The sequence below is a fragment of the Pinus tabuliformis genome, chromosome 1_2, assembly GCF_031772625.1.
Source record: "Pinus tabuliformis cultivar Carrire ecotype Pingquan chromosome 1_2, CPIR1, whole genome shotgun sequence".
Taxonomy (NCBI): Eukaryota; Viridiplantae; Streptophyta; class Pinopsida; order Pinales; family Pinaceae; genus Pinus; species Pinus tabuliformis.
The window spans coordinates 757,668,280-757,689,778 of record NC_142298.1 but is presented as its reverse complement, the minus strand read 5'-3'; the positions used below and the strand labels follow the sequence as shown (position 1 = coordinate 757,689,778).

The following is a 21,499-nucleotide window of genomic DNA, read 5'->3' as shown; positions in this document are numbered from 1 at the left end:
ACAGGGCCAAAGAAGCCATTCGGTCCTACTATGATGATAAGGGAGATGATGGGTTTCAGAGACAACTCCTTCTATGGGAAGTCATTGATGAGCGATGGAACAACACACTCCATCGTCCCATTCATGCTGCTGGGCTTTTCCTGAACCCTGCATTTTCTTATGCATGTGGGTTTAATTTTGATGTTGAGGTCGTGGAAGGATTATTAACCTGTGTCCAAAAGATGGTGAGATCTCCAGAAGAACGTATGGAGATCTCTAGACAAATTGAGCAATATAAGTTGTCAGGTGGCACATTTGGCTTTGAGATGGCTGTCATTGATAGGACGATTAAAATGCCAAGTATTTTTTAGTTTGTAGTATGTACTTTGTAACTTTGTTTCAACTTTCAAATTTCATTGTTTCTTCAAATTCCATTTTTTTCTTATGTTTATTTAAAATTTTATTTGTAATTTTGTTGTAGACGCATGGTGGAAGATGTATGGTGGCAGAGTACCCCTTTTGCAAAATCTTGCCGTACGCATCCTCAGCCAAACATGCAACTCCTCGGGATGTGAGCGCAATTGGAGTGTATTTGAAAAAATACACAACAAGAAGCGCAATAGGTTAACACTTAAACATTTAAAATATTGCAAATTTCCAAATAAATTTTTGAATTCATTAAAGTTTTAAACAATATTTTTTTTATAATATTAATTATTAATTATTATTTCATGAACTTTGTACAGGTTGGAGTCCCATAGACTTAATGACATGGTCTATGTCTACTACAATCTTCGATTGTGGGTGAGACAACTAGAGAAGAGTAAGACACCTGATACGGAAGCCATCTCATTGGATGGGATTGACACCACTGTTGAATGGAGGGTTGAGACCGAGAGGCCTCTCATGGATCCCACTGAGGATTGGTTAGTGCAGGATGAGGGGGAGGAGGAGGGGGAGGAGGAGGAGGAGCAGGAGCAGGAGCAGGAGGAGGAGGAGTTGGAGGAGCAGGAGGAGGAGGTGACACCGCCTACCCGGGCTACCCGGGCTACCACTACCACCAGTAGAGGACGTGGTCTCCGTCCACCTAAGCCTCCTGTAGCTGCTACTACTAGTTCTTCAGCTTCTAGAGCACGTCAGACTCCACTGCCATTTCCACCAGCACAGGCACCAACTTCTACATCTAGAGGGAAAGAGAAAGCTGTGCCATTTTCTCGCAAGAGGGGCAGAGGAAATCAATAGGATTAGACTTTCATTTTATTGTATATGACATTATGACATGATGAGATACATTATCATATTTTTTGTTGATATTTTGAGGCTGAGTTGGACTTGGGACTCAGGACTTACTATTCAGGACATGATTCAATGTTATGTGTGATTTTAGCGCTAGAAATGATATTAAACATCTTATATATTAGTTTTTTTATCATATTTATGTGTCAATGTATTTATTTTATGTTGTAGATGGTTTAGATATTAAAAAAATTGAAAAAAAAATGAAAAAAAATGAATATTTTTGTGCCAAACGCTTTTTTCCCGCTTTTGTCGATTTTTTCCGCTTTTTTCCCGGCGCCGATTAAATCCCGATCGCGCTTTGTGCAACTTTGATATATATCCATGAATCCACCTGCGTATATATATTCATGAAGTCACCTGCGTGTATATATTCATGAATCCACCTTTGCATGTATATTCATGAAGTCACCTGCATGTATATATATATCCAAGAATCCACCTGCGTATATATATTCATCAAGACTACCTGCGTATATATATTCATGATCCACCTGCATATATATATTCATCAAGACTACCTGCGTATATATATTCATGATCCACCTGCGTATATATATTCATCAAGACTACCTGCGTATATATATTCATGATCCACCTGCGTATATATACCTTCCCATTGCCTGTATGTATATATATTGTATTGCGTATATGAGCCTCCATTTACCAACGTATACGTGTTTCATTTTCAATGTATACATGTTTCATTTTCCAGTGTATATATATGTCTCATTTGCCAGCATATATTTGCTGCAGATTTACCAGTGTATATGAGCCTTCATACACAGCGTATTACTGTCCATTAACCAGCATAGCGTATAACTCATACACAGCGTATCACTCCAGCGTGTATATGAACTCATACACAGCGTATTACTGTTATTGACCTGCGTTCCTTCTGGACAGTGTATGAACTGCGTGGGTTTCCATAACTATGCGTTTCATATTATGGGTGCTCTCTTGACTGCATTCATTAGGGCTTCTGGACAGCATTTCCTAGATGACTGTGGCTTCTTCCGTGTGACAACGGAGCAGATTAGAGCATGCGTGTGAGGAGTCTTCATTGATGTGGATCAGTGACCAGCGTAGTAGGCTACAGCGGCTAGGTTTGAGGTTTCCTCACTGCGGCTACAGCAGTTAGGGCTTCACTGCGGCCACTACAGTTAGGGCTGTAGTTCATCACTGCATTACTACCTTCATATTACTGCGGCTACCTTCATTTCTGCGGTTACCCTTCGTGAACTGTGTGGACAGCGTATTAGAATCAGCGTTTAGAGTATGGTAAAATATCCTTTAACTGCGGCTGTGGATAGACCCTTCTTCTAGCTGCGTGTTACTTCTGCGTTTAAGATCTAGGGCATTATTTGCACATAGGCCAGCATATCCTCTGTGTTTTTCCCTCTCCAAAAACCCAAGACGTGGAGAGGAGATCACACATGAAGAGGATGATTTTCAAGTGACTTCAAATCCTCTTCTATTTATACTAACGTGTAGATGATGAATAGACACGACGGTTGGGCTTCTAGAGCCTACATAAGAGCTGGTCGGCTTGATAATAATTACATAAACAAAATAAATTCATATCTCCATAAATACTTATCGGAATTGGATGATCTTTGGATCAATCCTACACCTCTCGACGAGAGGGATCCAATAAAAATATCAGCTGCCATAAATAAGCCGACCCACATGGAGTTTGGCCCTAGTTGCCAATTTAACACTCCCTCTCAACTAGGGGGAACTCCATCTGTTGATCCATATGTCCGACTGTACTATCTCTGCCATTAGTGCCCTGCACTGCTCTGCCTAGCTCTGCTGGCTCTACTCAGCTCTGCTGGCTTTGCTCTGCTCTGCTCAGCTCTGCTGGCTTGGCTCTACTCTGCTCAGCGCTGCTGGCTCTGCTCTGCTCTGCGCTGTTGGCTCTGCTGGCTCTGCTCTGCTCAGCTCTACTGGCTCTGCTCTGCTCAGCTCAGCTCTGCTCTGCTCAGCTCAGCTCTGCTAGCTTTGCTCTGCTGGCTCTGCTCTGCTCTGCTCATCTCCGCTGAACTATGAAGAAGAAGAATTGATCGAGAATGAGTCATATCATTCTCCACTGACCTGAAGTCAGTCTCAGAGTGCATACCACTGGTCCCAAACTAGTCTCAACCGACCCAAAGTCAGCGTCATAGTATGTACGACTCTCACTGGTCCCAAACCAGTACTATACTGACACGAAGTCAGTCTCGGAGTATGTACCACTGGTCCCAGACCAGTCTCAGCCGACCCGAAGTCAGCGTCATAGCATGTACAACTCCTACCACTGGTCCCAGACCAGTATCATTGATCCCAGATCAATGGAGAACATCCTAGCGTAGGGAGTACAGTAGATACAACGATGCGTCCATCGGTACTACTATGGTCCCTAACTTCATTTCCCTGCTCATTAATCAGATGAGAGGTACTTCCCATGAGTCCCAAACTGCATGGGTAGGATGCCTCGACAGGAGAACTTAATCAATCCTGTCCTCACAGGAGAACACATCAATCCTGCTACAATCGCCATGGAGAACACATCAATCCAGGCCTCACAGGAGAACTAATCATCCTGCTACACAAGAGAGCGAATCATCTTGTCCCACAAGAGAGCGAATCATCTTGTCCCACAAGAGAGCGAATCATCTTGTTTCAGTGCGCACCACCAGGGGAGGGTGAGTCACCCTGTGGTCGTATGTTGCTCCAATAGAAATGCAAGCCCCCCAAAGCTCCTAGAGCTCAATGTATGCAGCATGTAGGACCCTTTTACAAAGGTCTCTCGACGACTCCAAGTCGTTCGGGAAAATCACAAATTTGATCTTTCCTCGGGGCTCTGTCCTGTACATCATCTCAGTGTGATGGAGCCTCCTTGATCATCGACTTACCATATCCCAGATAAGGCAGTAATTGATGTCTATCTGCTGGAGCAATTGTCAAATACGGGATTCCTCAATAATCGAATCCCATCTCTGGTTGTCACAGAGATTCACAGAGGTATTCATCATGTGTACAAACAGCTCACTGAAGAGCTTTAGCAACCAGACTGCCTCACAAAAGGCCATACTATCAGCAATGTATTCTGCCTTGGTGGTGCTCAGAGTCACCGACTTCTGCTTCCTCTGCTCTTCCAGGATATCGAGGCAAACAGCACTGAGAAGTGCTCTAGTGATCCTCCATACTGCCTGCCCACTCATCATTCGAATAATCATGTGGTTTCATATTTCCGACAGTGTATCTCAATTCATGAGAGATTGTGCCCTGAAGATATCTTAGAAGATTCTTGGCACCAATCTAGTGAGGCTCAACCAAATATGAGCTCACCATGCTAACTGCAACACAGATGTCCGGACGGAGGTTCTCCAAGAACATCAATGCGAATGAGTTTATGAAACTCAGAGGCATTTCCCAAATCTGGTCCGACATCATTACCATATAACTTCTGAAAGTTAGGATCCTCGAGGCAGTCACAAGCTTGCAGCTTATCTTCTCGCATACAGAGTTCAACTCCCTCTGTCTCCTATAAATGAGAGGGTCTGCACCTGTCAGACATAGGTGCCGGTACGAGAGGTTCATCATCCACAACCTTCGAGTAATGGTTTGGATCGATTTCACTCCTAGTGAATCTCAGCTGCATTGGACAGCTATCAATCCTCTCATACTATGCCCGAGGTGTTTTTCTTCAAGCCATAGAGGGCTTTCTTCCTGTGAACCTGTTACATGAGGGGAAAGGTCCCCTTATAATATTTTCCTTCGGTACATTTCAGACATGTACCTTCATGCTTCTTTTTGAATTCAGGCATCCTAGTCACCATCTGACTCACAGACCTCCAGTGCTGAGTCAATGGACATGGTCCCCAGTGGACTTCCTGCAACTTGATACAACCCTGAACTCAAAACATCTTTAAAAGATCTAAAACACATACCTTTCCATCGGTAAGTGCCGCCCTGTAACCTTTGACTCCCATTTCCGAGATGGACATCAGGTTCGATCAGGTACATAAAAGAGATTTTGGGGTTCCTTTCTTTCCTGGAAGAGTCGACCATTTCCTTGATGACCTGCATTACCAGTCATTCTTTTGATCATTGAAGATGTCCCAGGGATGATTGTTATCTTCATCAAGAGATGTGTCTCTGCCACTCCTTCGCATAACGGCCGAACTTATTTCAACAAGGCATCCGCCTTTCCTTCCACCCTTAGATCCGAACTTCCCAATGAAGTGATCTTAAGATGGACCATCAGAATCTTCCGCTGCGCCATTCTGATAACATTCTCTGCTTTGACTTCACCCTAGGTGAATTATGAGGAACCCATTGATCCTTCTGTCTTGTCCCAACTGTCTTCAGTGATTGCTCTTTCACTCTGCTTGGGCATTGTCTTCACCTCAGCTCTGATACCATGTTAAGTTTAGGTATGTTCTATGCTAGAGCAATTTATTTAAATTTTCACAGTTAGCAATCACATCAGCATTACGATAAACTGCAGATAGAACATAGATATAATATGCAGAAGACAAGCCAAGACAAGAGGACACAAGATATGGCGCAAGCCAGGGACAAACCCCACAGTGTGTGGGGAAACCCTTTGATCAAATCTTCTTTTATCTTCAAAGTTCAGCAGAGAGAGAGAGAGATTACATTTACAACAGAAGTCAACACTTTGACTTATCTGGATCTAGCATAGATCATTTCGTATAATGATGAGATCAGTTGAATACACTCTGCTTCAACTGATTCTCAAGGTGACTCCTTCACCTATCATCGTGCTGCATCTCGTCCATTTGCTACACCACTGCATGCTGCACTAATCATGATTATCATCATGTTACCCATGTCCATGATCTTATCCATCATCATGCTTCATGTTGCCCATGCATCATATCAAGCTTCATGCTGCCCATGCATAATATCAAGCTTCATGCTGCCCATGCATCATATCAACACTGCTCAGCGAATATATACCCATGATTGCCCAGCGTGACTGCCCAACGTATATACAATCATGAAGTCCACCTGTGTATATATATTCATGAAGTCCCCTGCGTGTATATATATCCATGAATCCACCTGCGTATATATATTCATGAAGTCACCTGCGTGTATATATTCATGAATCCACCTGTGTATGTATATTCATGAAGTCACCTGCATGTATATATATATCCAAGAATCCACCTGCGTATATATATTCATCAAGACTACCTGCGTATATATATTCATGATCCACCTGCATATATATATTCATCAAGACTACCTGCGTATATATATTCATGATCCACCTGCGTATATATATTCATCAAGACTACCTGCGTATATATATTCATGATCCACCTGCGTATATATACCTTGCCATTGCCTGTATGTATATATATTGTATTGCGTATATGAGCCTCCATTTACCAACGTATATGTGTTTCATTTTCAATGTATACATGTTTCATTTTCCAGCGTATATATATGTCTCATTTGCCAGCATATATTTGCTGCGGATTTACCAGTGTATATGAGCCTTCATACACAGCGTATTACTGTCCATTAACCAGCATAGCGTATAACTCATACACAGCGTATCACTCCAGCGTGTATATGAACTCATACACAGCGTATCACTGTTATTGACCTGCGTTCCTTCTGGACAGCGTATGAACTGCGTGGGTTTCCATAACTATGCGTTTCATATTATGGGTGCTCTCTTGACTGCGTTCATTAGGGCTTCTGGACAGCATTTCCTTGATGACTGCGGCTTCTTCCGTGTGACAACGGAGCAGATTAGAGCATGCGTGTGAGGAGTCTTCATTGCTGCGGATCAGTGACCAGCGTATTAGGCTACAGCGGCTAGGTTTGAGGTTTCCTCACTGCGGCTACAGCAGTTAGGGCTTCACTGCGGCCACTACAGTTAGGGCTGTAGTTCATCACTGCATTACTACCTTCATATTACTGCGGCTACCTTCATATCTGCGGTTACCCTTCGTGAACTGTGTGGACAGCGTATTAGAATCAGCGTTTAGAGTATGGTAAAATATCCTTTAACTGCGGCTGTGGATAGACCCTTCTTCTAGCTGCGTGTTACTTCTGCGTTTAAGATCTAGGGCATTATTTGCACATAGGCCAACATATCCTCTATGTGTTTTTCCCTCTCCAAAAACCCAAGACGTGGAGAGGAGATCACACATGAAGAGGATGATTTTCAAGTGACTTCAGATCCTCTTCTATTTATACTAACGTGTAGATGATGAATAGACACGACGGTTGGGCTTCTAGAGCCTACATAAGAGCTGGTCGGCTTGATAATAATTACATAAACAAAATAAATTCATATCTCCATAAATACTTATCGGAATCGGATGATCTTTGGATCAATCCTACACCTCTCGACGAGAGGGATCTAATAAAAATATCAGCTGCCATAAATAAGCTGACCCACATGGAGTTTGGCCCTAGTTGCCAATTTAACATTTCTCCTTAAGCATGCACGAGTTCCTATGAGTTAGGAGCTAATTCCTAAAAAGTAGGCTGAGTTCCTAAAATTTAGGGCAATTTCCTAAAAGTTAGGAGTGCAAGAAGCAGTTGACTAGTGCTAATTAGTGGAAGGTCGAGTTTATTGTCTTCTAGTGCAAGTTATTTTGGTTAAAGGATGAGTTAATTGAGTCAAGCTCCTAAATTACAGGAAGGACGAGTTAATTGAGTCAGGCTCCTAAATTACAGGGAGGAAGAGTTAATTGAGTCAGGCTCCTAAATTATAGGAAGGACGAGTTAACACCACTTGTGAGCTTTTTTTAACTAGTCAATCAACTGTTGAAGTTTCTAAATCTAATAGTTAGAAACCCTCCATGCACTTTACTGATTTATTCCTACCTACTTGTTCCGTTACTTAACAAGTTATTTACAATGTAAATACTGAAAATAAACACTAGTGCATGCTCAACATATTACAAATCATCAACTGAAGGAAACAAAAACAATCACACCAAATGACACCGTTATTTTTGGACCAATGTCCCCGGAAAAACCCAATGCGGGAAATCCGATGCAGCTATCTAAGGGTTTTCTTATTAAGCAATTTCAGAGTACAATTTGGGTGCTCGGCACCAACAGAGAATTTCCTTGGCAATAGTACCTCTCAGTCTAAGACAAATGTCTCGGCTGAAACCCCAGATAAACCTTCTGGCAGCTCTTCAACTCCAATCTGCCCGAGAAACCCCAGTGTCTGCCTTTATGGACTGCGTTAGCGTCTCTCTGCCCAGCGTTGGCCCTACGTCACCCTGAACGGGCCTGCGTCAGCCTCAGGAGACCCTGCGTCAACCTTCTGGCCCTCTACGTCAGCAACACTGGCCTCTCTGAAGCATTGTGCAGCTCTCGGCTGCCTTTGCATGGCCCTGCGTGAGCCCTAGCTGCTACTGCGTCACTCTCTCTCACTCCTACACTTCTCTCCCGGCACTATCTTTGCCACTCTGCCTCTCTGTACTCAATGCCCCACGACTGCAACTCCGATCACTAATTCTATCTCTCTTAGCAAACCCCACTCTAGAGAATAGAATGACTGATCATCTGGTGTGCTCTCCAAGTGACCCTCAAAACCCCTCTTATACTTTTCTCATTGACATATCAACGGCCGAGATTAAGTCCCTAATCAACGACTAAGATTAGATCTGGCTTGATCCATGTCTTTTGGACCATTCTAACACAGTTTTATATTAATCCACATTAATATTTTAATTTCCCTAAGTTTAGACTTAGGAACTCCATTAAAAATATTAATTATTTTAATATCTCCTAAACTGTTTAGAATCTGCCCAAACCCTTTCTGAGTATTGGAGATCTCATGTGCCCCAACCTCTACACCAAATTTCGTGGCTAGAGCACATCTGATGCTACACCAAATCAACACTCTTAGCGAGGAGTGTGCTCTAGCAATACTCCTCACTGAGTATTACTCTGATCATCCGGCATCGGTCCCTGTGCTGATGCTAGGCCTACTGCCCACCATCCTCTGCACTATTGTATCTTGTACTGCTACCCATGGTTCTACCACTGCCACTGCTGCATCTGTACGACAGCTCCCTCTGCATCTGTGTTGTTACTATTCCTTTCTCCCAACACTGCATCCGCACTACAACTCTCATCATGCTGCATCGTGCTGCCCATTGTTGCACTGCAATCAGTTACTGAGAAGTAAGTAATTGATCTCCCAACTCTGACCTCTGTTGGGCTAGAGACCCTCCTGATGTTGAAGCTCCCTCTACCGCTAACAAGTACTCCCTATCTGACCTCTGCATTGCTGCGACAACTCCCTACATTTCACACCATTGCACACCTCTCTGTGCCATCCTACACTGTTGCAACACTCTTGTGCCTCTCGCACTACTGCAGCCTGCTAGCCTCGCGCTATCTCGAGACTCCTGCACTGTAGCTCTCTCTGTCGCTGCATCCGTATCGGTCTCTACCCACATCATCCAGTCCTGCCACTCCTCTTTGGGGCTCCCATAGCAAGGTCTAATCCGAGAGGCTGTACCTCGAGGATCCTGCCCCTCATTGCCTGTAGTCTGCCTAACTACAGCTCGATGTCTCTCCACGTCCACTCAAGTGGTGCGTGTGCACTCATGGCACAGTCATCGTCTGTCAACACTTCCTTCTCTGCCCTTGCTGGCGCTGCCTTAGTCTCTGAAGACTCTCCCTTACTCTTCTTCCTTGGACACTAGGTCGCATAATGACCCAGCTCCCCATAGTGGAAGCACTTGATCTTGGATAGATCCTTCTTCATCCACTTTTCTTGCTTTCCCTCAGATGTTAGGGCAACATCCTCCTCCTCCTGCTTGACTCTGATCCCCTTGCCGCTGCTTCCCACCTTTGACTGTCGTCTGATCTCTTCTTGGCAAAAATCCGCCCACATCTCATCCCAAGGTGGAAGTGTCCCTCTGCCCAGTATACTCTGGACAAATACCTCCCAGTCTTCTGAGACAGCATTCAAGGCTATCCTCACCATCAATTCTTGATCCGGCGTGGCTTCTATAGCAGTCAATTGATCTCGGATCTCATTCAATCCTCCGAGGAAGGTGTCAATCGGTTCTCCCTTCTTCATTTGATACGACCTCAGCTAATTTTCTAGTAACATTCTTCTCTGCACAGAAGTATGCTGGTACAATTTCTTTACAGCCTCCCACATCTCATTTTTCGTTTCCTTCTCGGCGATGTGTGGTACTACATGGTCCTTGACCCCATCAAGGATGATGCTCTTGGCCCTCGCCATTGCCTCCTCGTACTTTTCGTCCTCAGTTGGGTCACTAGGATAGCTATCATCTTTAAGGTGAAGTGCTTGACACGATTTCTGTCAAGTATAGATAAGATTCTGGCCTTCCAGACCGTGAAGTTTGATGCTCCGTCCAGTCTGTCCTAGTCTCTTACTCCGTGTAGTGCCATGATGCTCTTCTACTTCCCTCCTGGAAGTTCTCAATGTGACTCCCTTTGAGTCTCGATTTCCCTCCTGGAAATCCTTCTGCCGATGTCGAGATGCCTCCTACTCTGATCGTCTGTACAACCACACTTGATCCGGATTTCTCGGATAGAAACCCTCGGTAGCAACTCCCTCCTCTTGGCCTTGCCCTATCAGGTACTGTTCTGACTACAGTACCTCACCAGCTCCACTCTGCAACTTTCCCACAGCCTCCTAAACCCCAACAACCTGAAGGTGAGAGCTCCTAGGCTCTGCGCAATCCCGACACTAGCAACCCGGCCTCCTCAGCCAACTGCATCAACCCTCCTAGCTCTGCGTGAGTCTCACTTTGCCTCCCTTAGCCTCTGCGCTGCCTTTTCCTGGCTCACCCTTGATGACGCAGGCACTGCGTCACCCTTCCCTTGTTGTTGCTCTGCTAGAAACAGCTTCTGTCACTCGGGACAATTGTTTTCTGCTACTATTGCTCTGCTCAACTAATGTCCTCAATTCTCCTGTGATTTGTAACCACCCTCTGGTACCATGTTGAAGTTTCTAAGTCTACTAGTTAGAAACCCTCCATGCACTTTACTAATTTATTCCTACCTACTTGTTCCATTACTTAACAAGTTATTTACGATGTAAATATTGAAAATAAACACTAGTGCATGCTCAACATATTACAGATCATCAACTGAAGGAAACAGAAACAATCACACCAAATGACACCATTATTTTTGGACCAATGTCCCCAAAAAAACCCAATGCGGGAAAACCGGTGCAACTATCTTAGGGTTTTCTTATTAAGCAATTTCAGAGTACAATCTGGGTGCCAAATCCGGCTTACCCAATAGAGAATTTCCTTGGCAGTAGTACCTCTCACTGTGAGACAAATGTCCCAGCTGAAACCCTGGATAAACCTTCTGGCAGCTCCTCAGCTCCAATGTGCCTCAGAAACCCTAGTGTCTACCTTTCTGGATTGTGTCAACCTCTCTCTGCCCAGCGTTGGCCCTGCGTCACCCTGAATGGGCCTGCGTCACCCTGAATGGGCCTGCGTCAGCCTCAGGAGGCCCTGCGTCAGCAACACTGGCCTCTCTGAAGCACTGTGCAACTCTTGGCTGCCTCTACGTGGCCCTGCGTGAGCCCTGGCTGCTACTGCGTCACTCTCTTTGGCTCCTACACTGCTCTACCAGCACTATCTCTGCCTCTTTGTCTCTCTATACTCAATGCCCCTCAGCTACAACTCCGATCACTAATTCTATCTCTCTTAGCAAAGCCCGCTCTAGAGAATAGAATGATTGATCATCTAGTGTGTTCTCCAAGTGACCCTCAAGCCCCCTCTTATACTTTTCTCATTGACATGTCAACGGCCGAGATTAAGTCCCTAATCAATGGCTAAGATTAGATCTGGCTTGATCCATGTCTTTTGGACCATTCTAACACAGTTTTATATTAATCCACATTAATATTTTAATTTTAAAAATATTAATTATTTTAATATCTCCTGAACTGTTTAGAATCTGCCCAAACACTTTCTGGGTATTGGAGATCTCATGTGCCCCAACCTCTCCACCAAATTTCGTGGCTAAAGCACATCCGATGCTACCCCAAATCAACATCAACAGTTCAACTTTCCTCAAATAGAACTTGCCAGTAATAGCCTAATCGAAGTGCTTATAAGGAGGAACGAAGGCACAATTTGATCATTGTTTTGGTGAGCACGAGTTGGTGAGACCAAGCAATAGGAAGCACGAGTTTGTTCGTGGAGCCTATGAGAGGAGGAGAGTGCAAGAGAAGCTTGTGCACAAGTTGGTAGAGAGCAGCAAAGATTAGCAATCTTGCAAAGGTTTCAAGCTTAGATCAAGCAGGAAAGACAAGTGTGTCTTTCAGATTGAAACAATTGTATTTTGTAAGAGATTAATTGCTCAATTTCTCTACCAATAAAATTCTCGAACAAGCAGAGGGTTTTCCTAGTTGCGTTCCCTAAACAATTCTGTGTTTTTGAATTGTGTCACTGTGCTTTTATTTTTGTTCCTATTCCACTGCATCTAGTAGAGAAATTTTGTGTTTATATGAGAAGAAATTTTGTTTCAGATTGCTCATATTAGCATATTAAAATTTCATGGATTTTCTACATGGTATCAGAGCAATGAACAGAATCTGGATCAGCACACGAAGAATGTAGTTGGAAGATTGTCCTAGTGGTGTTTGGACAGAGATCTAAAGCAGCCTAAGAACAGTAAGTGTATGGACTGTTAGTGGCTGATTTACAAGCCCTGGATCAGTCAAAGAGTTAACTGTGTGTGGGCAGTGTGGAGCCCCTGGGGAGAATGACAGTAGGGTTGATGTGTCACAGTGACAAGGTAGATTTGTGTGCCCTAGAAGCAGCATTTTGTAGCAACCAAAATCTTGACAAGTGGGCAGTCCTTTAAGTCCTCATGTACAGTGATCATTGAAGGACTAATGAGTTGTTAGGAGGCAAAGTTGTGGAGCCCTAGTTCAGTGGGTTGTAGATGGCCAAACCACTGATAAGAGGGCAGATCCAAAAGACCCAATGAGCAGACTTCTTAGTGGAGCTAGAGGACTGCTAGTGGGTAGATCAGTGAGCCACAGTTCAGTGACACAAAAGGAGTTGTGATCATTGATATTGGCAGATTGTGGACTTGCAGAACATGATAGGAGAGAACAAGTCTTCAAAGCAAGTTTTGCAGAAGAAAACAGGGAAGCCTTCTCGTTCAGAGGGAGCAGCTACAATAGCGGAGAACATGGTAGTGTTGGACACAGATCTAGGTGGACGAGGTTATTCTAAGAACACCTTCCTCACTAAGAGGAGTGTTGAAAATAATAGCGAGAAAGGGTTCCTTGATTTGTGCCTTAATATTAGGAGCCTCAACGAGTTTATCCTTGAGCATGCATGAGTTCCTATGAGTTAGGAGCTAATTCCTAAAGTAGGACGAGTTCTTAAAATTTAAGGCAAATTCCAAAAAGTTAGGAGTGCAAGAAGCAGTTGACTAGTGCTAATTAGTGGAAGGTCGAGTTTATTGTCTTCTAGTATGAGTTATTCTGGGTAAAGGATGAGTTGATTGAGTCGGGCTCCTAAATTATAGGAAGGATGAGTTAACACCATCAATGAGCTTTCATTAACTAGTCAATAACATTTTGACTTTCCTCAAATAGAACTTGTCAGTAATAGCCTAATCGAAGTGCTTATAAAGCATAACAAAGGCACAATTTGATCATTGTTTTGGTGAGCATGAGTTGGTGCATGGAGCCTGTGAGAGGAAGAGTGTGCAAGAGAAGCTTGTGCATAGGTTGCTAGAGGGAAGCAAAGATCAACGGTCTTGCAAAGGTTTCAAGCTTTAGATCAAGTAGAAAAGACAAATGTGTCTTTCAAACTGAAACAAATGTATTTTGTAAGAGATCAATTGCTCAGTTTCTCTAATCATAAAATTCTCAAACAAGCAGAGGGTTTTCCCAATTGGGTTCCCTAGACAATTATGTTTTTTTGAATTGTGTGATTGTGCTTTTATTTTTGTTCATATTCCGCTGCATTTAGTACAGAAATGTTGTGTTTATGTGAGAAGAATTTTATTTCAAATTGCTCATATTAGCATATTAGAATTTCATGGATTTTCTACACAACAAAGACAAATGAACATAATCAAGGACCACTGCTTCCTTCTAAACCTTGTCTTTGACGAAATGATATTGGATATCTATGTCCTTGGAGCAATCATGAAATATTGGATTCTCAAAGACTCTAATATAACAATGATTGTCACAATATACACAGTGGGCTCTATTACCAAACAAATATAGGTACCCCTAGGAGAACTTTTCTCCTAATCATCTTCTTCCAGTCGACAGCCCCTGACAGCCACCTTTTAGCCGATGTGATGTGCCACTTTATCTCTGCCACTTGCATCAATTTATGTTTGCTCGCCCATTTGTTAAGAGCACATGTTAGAAGGTGGGAAATCTGACCCAAAAGTTATATTCATTCTGCAATCGGATGCTTATGCTTGTTTTTCATTTGGGCATTTGGCATGGATTATTGGGTGACTTGGAAGTTGGAAGCAAGAATGGTTTTGATCGTGGTTTTTGTTCCCTTGCCTTAAATGGGGGGTTAATCTTCAATCCTAGTCCAGTGGGACCTCCCCTAATGGCCCATGGCTTTAGGAAGGGCACTACTTGGGAAACCCCAATTGAGATAGCATGGTCTCATTTTCCCATTCCATACTTATCACTTCCCTCCATACATTACAAGCCCTATACTCCACCTTCCCTCTCTGGGTCCACATGACCATGGGTCCACTGGGTTCTAGCACACCCCCTCCCCTGTCCACATATCTGGGTCAGGCTTGGAAACGTTTCCCCGGAGGTGTATGCAGATAAAAGAAAAGTAAAAAGCATATCATGGCCACAAGAGCAAAACAAAAAGAAAGAAAATTATAAAATGCAAAAGATGGTCGAGACATTAAAATTAGCATGTGGGAAAAAGCCAAGCATGAGCTCTACCCCTTATCATTATGGCCATCACTCAGTTCCTAGGGCCAATGTTGCCCCATCACATCATAAAAGGAACCCTTGCATGTCCCAACCCTTAGTGGGTGATGAACTACCCCACCTTTAAGGGGGTAACCACTACTACACATCATTCACAACATGCTCTCATTTCCTAGAGCTTTGAGCAGTAATACAAAGAAAAATCAAGAAAATGAAAAAGGAAATAAGAGGGGTGGAAAAACAAAGGTCGAGGTAACTCATGCATCCACGATTGCTCCCTCCTCACATCTGTATGCCCAAAATGTGGATTTCCTCATCATTGCTACCCCTTTGACCATGGCATTTGGCCCTGAGACCCCTTTATCCCCCTTCCATTCCATCATTATTCACATGCCACCTATTGATTGAAGGATGTACCAAGGATCTATCTTCCCCTTTAGGGGCTGGGAACACATAATAGAATCGTATATTAGCCACTCCTACCTAGGGAGGTAACACTATTATGTGATCAAAGCCCCAAATTTGGAAGGGAAGCCCCACAAGAAGTGTCAATTTGTCTTTGCTTAACAAGCTTGGTCCACTTAGATGCAATGAGGATTATTGTACCTAATAATGAAGATGCAGCACTAGACATTGTGTGTGATTGGTAGGTGGTTTTCATCATGGGTTGGGCAACTTAATTGGGGCCCAAGTGCACTCGGGGAGCATCATGACACCCTACAAGCGAAGCATTGTGAGCCATGGGACTCCTACCACTTGTAGAGCATCATTCCATTCCATGGGCACCTATAGCACCCCAGCAATCTGCATTTTGCCCCACATTACTCATGAGATAATGCACTTGGACTAGTGGCCCCAATCGGCTTAGTAGTGATCACCGGGTTTGGCTGCTAATCTGAGGCCCAGATGAGGTTTGTCTCACCCCTTGAGGCATGGGAGGGCTATCACCATCCTCTAAGCCTTCAACGTTGAAGCAAAATCAAGTTATTCTATCACCAGGAGACCCATGAGACCCATTTTGTGCCCCAAAACACAAATTTGGGGTCCACAAGATGATTTGCATGGAGGTTTAGGGGCCAACCCCCAGGTCATGATTTTTAGAGCCCTCTACACTCTCACTTTGGCACTGGAGGAGCCCAATGCATACCCCAAAAAGGACTATGCATGCATGATGTCAGTATTTAGGCCTCTTTGTGGGTTAATGGTTATGTTTTTACATTGGCTATGAGGTTGGCTTATAACCTCACTTACTATTTGCCCATTATTTTATAACTTGAGGGGCTTTTAGGCTAAAATTAGAGATCATTGAACATGCATAAATTAGAGAGAGATCATTCCAATCTCTCATCATCATTACTTGGAGAATTCAAACCCCTTGAAGGAACTCGCACTTGCTTCTTTGTGGCTATTGGAGATTCTTGGAATGCATTTTTATGTTTACAAGCTGTTTTGGATTGTCTTTGGAGCTATTTCTTTGGTGAATGGATGGATATACTACATGTTATCTTGTAAGTGCCTATTGTTGAAGATTATTATTTTGAATTGTCTAATGTATGGAATTGTTGCTTCTAGATTATGCTTGATTATGCCCTAATTTCTTGAAAAAAAATTGTTAAGGCTCTCTAGTTGAGAATTGCATATGTTATTCATTGTATAACATCTAATGAATGTTCCTAGTGGAGGAATTCTTATTACTCTCCATCAAACTCCATTTATCATTGAGTGGGTAAATGCAGGAATTTTGATACCTAAGGCATCAAATTTTGGCATCCTTAGCAACAAATGAGGATTATCTAGAGCATCCTCGACTCCATATGCCCAAAGGACAAGGCACTAGTCCAAGTCCTTAATGATCATCTCAAAATTTTCTTCATAAACTTCTCTCCTTAAAATCAATCCTTTTTGTCGAGTTTTGTAGCTTGGGAGGTACTCCACAACCCTAGGTATTGGGCTTGTGTGAGTTGGCCCCACAAAAGTTATTTGTGTGTGAAGTACCCAAGTGGTGGGTTTTGTACCCAATGTGTTGGGTGTGAAACCAAGTTATATTTTGGAGGTTTAACCATGGTGGCAAGTGGAACACCCTTAAAGGAACCAAGGGGTTCTAAGGCAACCATGGAAGATTGGTTCGAATGAGAGAAATGATTTCTCATTTATGTGCAGTGGGCTTGTGACAAAGTTAAGGTCGGCTTGGCCTTAAGGAGTGCCCTAGAGAGGGATAGACATTTCACTCAAGAACACATAAATATAAAAGAGCCTCATTCAATCAAAGAACACATCACAAGTGCAAAACACATCATAGGATTGAGGACATATTATCTAAAGGAGCCACAGCCTCTATAGGAGTCTTTCTAAGAGAAGAAGGTCGATTTGTTTGGGTTACTTTTTGTGTTGGAGCAAGCCGAGTTAGAGGAGCTTGTTGGCAAAGTGTAAAGGCAAATTTGTGCACAAACTGGTTGGTGTTTTCTCTAGTCCATAGGCAGAGATTTTTTGTACTTCTTAGAAGGAGGTTCGAGCCCTTGTAGCCTCAGAATTGGAGGGCCAAAAGGCCTAACAGGTGGTTGGTATTGAGGGTCGAGTAGACCTAAAGATCAACACAAGAAGGAGGCTTGTAAGAGAAGGATGACAGCAAACTTTTGAGAAGGAATTGGCCGCAAAACTTGGGCAGTAGTGGCAGTTGCAAAGAGCCCTAATCAAAGGGTCGAGACTTGTCTTTTGTGGAGCAGTAATGGAGCAAGTAGTGGGCAAAAGGAAGACCCTATGTGTTGCGACCTTGAAGGACAAAGGAAGCAGCTAGAGGGCAGAGTTGTTTGAGCCTATGTTCAGTAACCTAAAGGAGTTGTGTTGACTGATAGAGGCAAATTGAGGCTTTGCAGATTGGAAGGCAGAGGACCACCAGAAGTGTTCAAGGTACGTGGACTGAAATGACTATGGATGCGCATTGACAGAAGTAGGTCAGTGGTACTTTGTTTAGGGTTGATTGGTTATCATAGTTGTTGTTGATACCAAGCCCTAGTTGTCTTGTAACAAGGGTTGTTATCCCTGGTACGAGAGCCCTAGACAGTTGTATTAAAGATTGTCAATATAACAAAGTTGGGTTGAATATTTTTGCCTTGGGTACGTGTTGATTCACTACTATTGTTTTCTGTTGTGCAAAGTAGTATTATTGTGGCATTTGAGTGTGTGTATGTTTGAGATTCTAAGACCCAAACTAGATTCTAGAGTGTCGTGGAAATTCAACACTTTTAAGGCTAAAGAGAAAGACTAGGGCTTGGAACGAAATTTTAGGGAGGCTTTTTGTGGTTTGAGAACCTAAACATCAAGAGGTAGGTCTTGGCTACATGACCTATCATTTTGGTGGGCATCCACTCAAATTTCATCCATAAAATCTCTTGCCCTAGGTGTTGCCCTAAGAGGGAAACCCTAGTTTCTTCTCCCTCAACTTGAGGACTTTCTTGAGATTTCATGAGCCTCAGAATAGCTGACTGTAACGTCACCCGACTCCTCATTTGACATTAGAAGAATAGGGTAATTTTTATTATTATTATTATTATTATTATGACCAAATTGTCAATCCCATATATATATATATATATATATATATATATATATATATATATATACCCGCACTAGCCTATGCCTTCTGGGTGGGTCCCTACAGGACACGTCACCCCGCTCGACTTCTCCCAACAGTTCCCAAACTCCACGTTTGGTCACCCGTCAGCTTCTGTGTTCTGGGCTTACCTGGGCGGCTCTACCCCCTACTATCTCCTCATTGGCCCTTGGCCTGTCCGCCAATCATGAGAACACTTCAAATCCCTTAGGTTTTTTTACTTTTTCTTAAATACATTGTCAAAATTAAATGAAAATCCTTTGGCTTCAATAAGAGAATCATGTTCCCAAATGTTAGGTGACCAAAAGTCAAAACAATCAATAGTATACCAATGGATCCAAAAATCTATTAGATACCTTTGCCCATGTGGTAATCCCCTCTTGCATTCAATTGCCATAGTCTTCAATACCTCTCTCTAAAGCGGAATATATAAGCATATAGTTAAATCAATAAACATTCGTTGATTGTCCTTGTATTTCAAATGCAGCAGCGGTCCTTCCCTCCACAAAAGTTAGAATATATGAGTACATGGTTAAATCAATAAACATTTGTTAGTCACCCTTGCATTTCAGAAGTAGCAGTGGCCCCTCCCTGCCTAATTTTGGTTGCTAATTGTTGCTATTACCCCATCCTCAACCCTTGGACCTCCCTTGGCTTTTGACAAGAACTCAATGCAACCCACCATACAGTTGCCATTGCTGTCATTTTTCTTGCTCTTGTCACCTCTGAACCCCGGCTATTTGATCCCATCATAAAACAATATTATCCTATAGCAACCATATCATGTTCCAATCTCATGATCCATCCCCTGGGACGTACCAATTCCCATTACCAAATTCCTTGTCCATCCGAGCACCCATACAAGTTGCAGGGGGGTTAATGACCCTCCCATTGCAGGCTCGATTACACGGTCATATGTGATATCTTTACATAATTTGATGTTGAGGCCACCATAGAGAGTCGAGGATGAGATATTTCGTCACGAGTGCCCCAATGGTCTGACAATGAGCTCCTGCTTCAGTTCCGACAGTAAACTCCTTGCCCCATCGTACACATCCATCCATGATTCACTTTGGCATACCCATTCACCCATCACAAGGGAATGTAGTAATGTACTGATGTAGTGGCAAGATGTGAATGGGAACAGAATGAAAAATGTATCTTCTTCTCAGGTAAACGGTAACGACATAACGATCCTAGAAAACAAACAACATAAACAAATCTTCCTAATTATTATTGACATGAGATGTGTCAAAAAAATGCCTGGACAAATACACACGTACTTGAAAGGCGTGATATATTTAAACTTTTAACCTGAAAAGTTCTATGCTCAAACATAGCCCCACGCTCATTGGGCATCCTCATCGTGGCTAGGGATGTTTGTAACTGGTCAGTGATAGCTAGGAAAACAGATAAGCACACCAAGTATGGGTGTAAGTTGAATGAGATCATGAAACTCTTTATCAGCTATCATTTTTCAGATTAATTTACTCCAAATACTATCTAGAGATTCCGATACAAAGCCTCATGAGACATTTAATTCAATAGCATAAGAGCAAAAGAAGAACAGTTGACTAACCATAATCGGGAAGAGGGTCCAACAGATCAGAATCCAAGTCCTCTCCCCATGTCAATTCCCTCACTTGTGCTGTACCGCGTCCACCCACTTTCCTCACATTCTCCTCCACGTTCTTCTCAAGCAATCTCAAGCGGTCGGGCAAGTCTGTCAAAATGACTTGGGCGCCGAGAAGGGCTGCAACACAACTGCAAAATAATTTTAAAGCCCAGGTCAAGTCTGCTCCCACGGCAAAGAAAAAAAAAATCAATGGATAATGTCTGTAAGTTTAGTCAATTACCCACCCAACCAGTCCACAGCCCGAGCCAAGTTCCACACACTTTTTGCCTTGAAGATTCAACACATTACAGTCAACAGCGTGCTCTAGGAACTTTCCCAGCACAACCCCACTGTCCCACATAACGCCCCCTGTTACGCCTGTTTGGTTCTGTCGATTGGAGCTAATTACATTACAATATATATATGTCCAAGGAATCCATTGGTATACATACACAAAAACAGAGAGATACCCACCATGGAGGATGGGGATTGGAGAATGCAGAGGTTGTGACCGCAGGCATCGAGCTTGAGATGGTTGGATGTGTGTTTGACAAATCTGTTTTGGGGGGCTGTACACGGTTGGCCAATTGCCCAGAGCAACATAATTTCCTCAGAGGCATCGGAAATAAGTCTGCCAGGAATTTGGAGACCTCCCACCTTAAGAATTTCGTACTCGTCACCATCTTCCATCCCCTGCCACGCACAGGTAGGACCAAACACCCTGCGGCTTCCACTTAATGAAAAATCTGCTGGACACTGCGCCGTTGGACAAATATAAAGATCTCAGAGAAAGGCAAGACAGTAGGTACAGCTAGGCTCATTACCTTCACAATGTAATGGTGGGGGCGCGAAATGTTTCTTGTTCCACAAATAAAGTTTAATTTCGCTGTGTCTAGTTATTTTAGACAAATCACGATCAAATTTGACCAAAACCAAAATGAACAATGTTTTTTTAAATTTGATCATGTCCAACTCTTTTGGTATTTTGATCTATGCAATGTAAGAATTTCATGTATGAAACACCATTTAAAATTTGACGGTTTCTGAAATTTCAAAT

The 21,499-nt window shown here is 43.0% G+C and overlaps 1 protein-coding gene across 3 annotated transcripts in view; it reads right to left on the bottom strand.

Moving 5' to 3' along the window:
* LOC149208003 (S-adenosyl-L-methionine-dependent methyltransferases superfamily protein) overlaps positions 1-21,297 on the bottom strand; it is an 88,947-nt gene extending 67,650 nt beyond the window's left edge. The window contains exons 1-3 of one of the 3 annotated variants that reach the window (XM_089395902.1): positions 20,917-21,297; positions 20,688-20,830; positions 20,407-20,591 (exon numbers count right to left, since the gene is read on the bottom strand). In XM_089395902.1, the coding sequence (XP_089252028.1) occupies positions 20,407-20,591; positions 20,688-20,830; positions 20,917-21,132 (544 nt within the window). In that variant the 5' untranslated portion in view covers positions 21,133-21,297. Of the gene's footprint in view, positions 1-20,406; positions 20,592-20,687; positions 20,844-20,916 lie in introns of all 3 variants that reach the window. The other 2 variants (XM_089395901.1, XM_089395903.1) reach the window with 2 other exon arrangements.
* Positions 21,298-21,499: the final 202 nt, after the last annotated feature.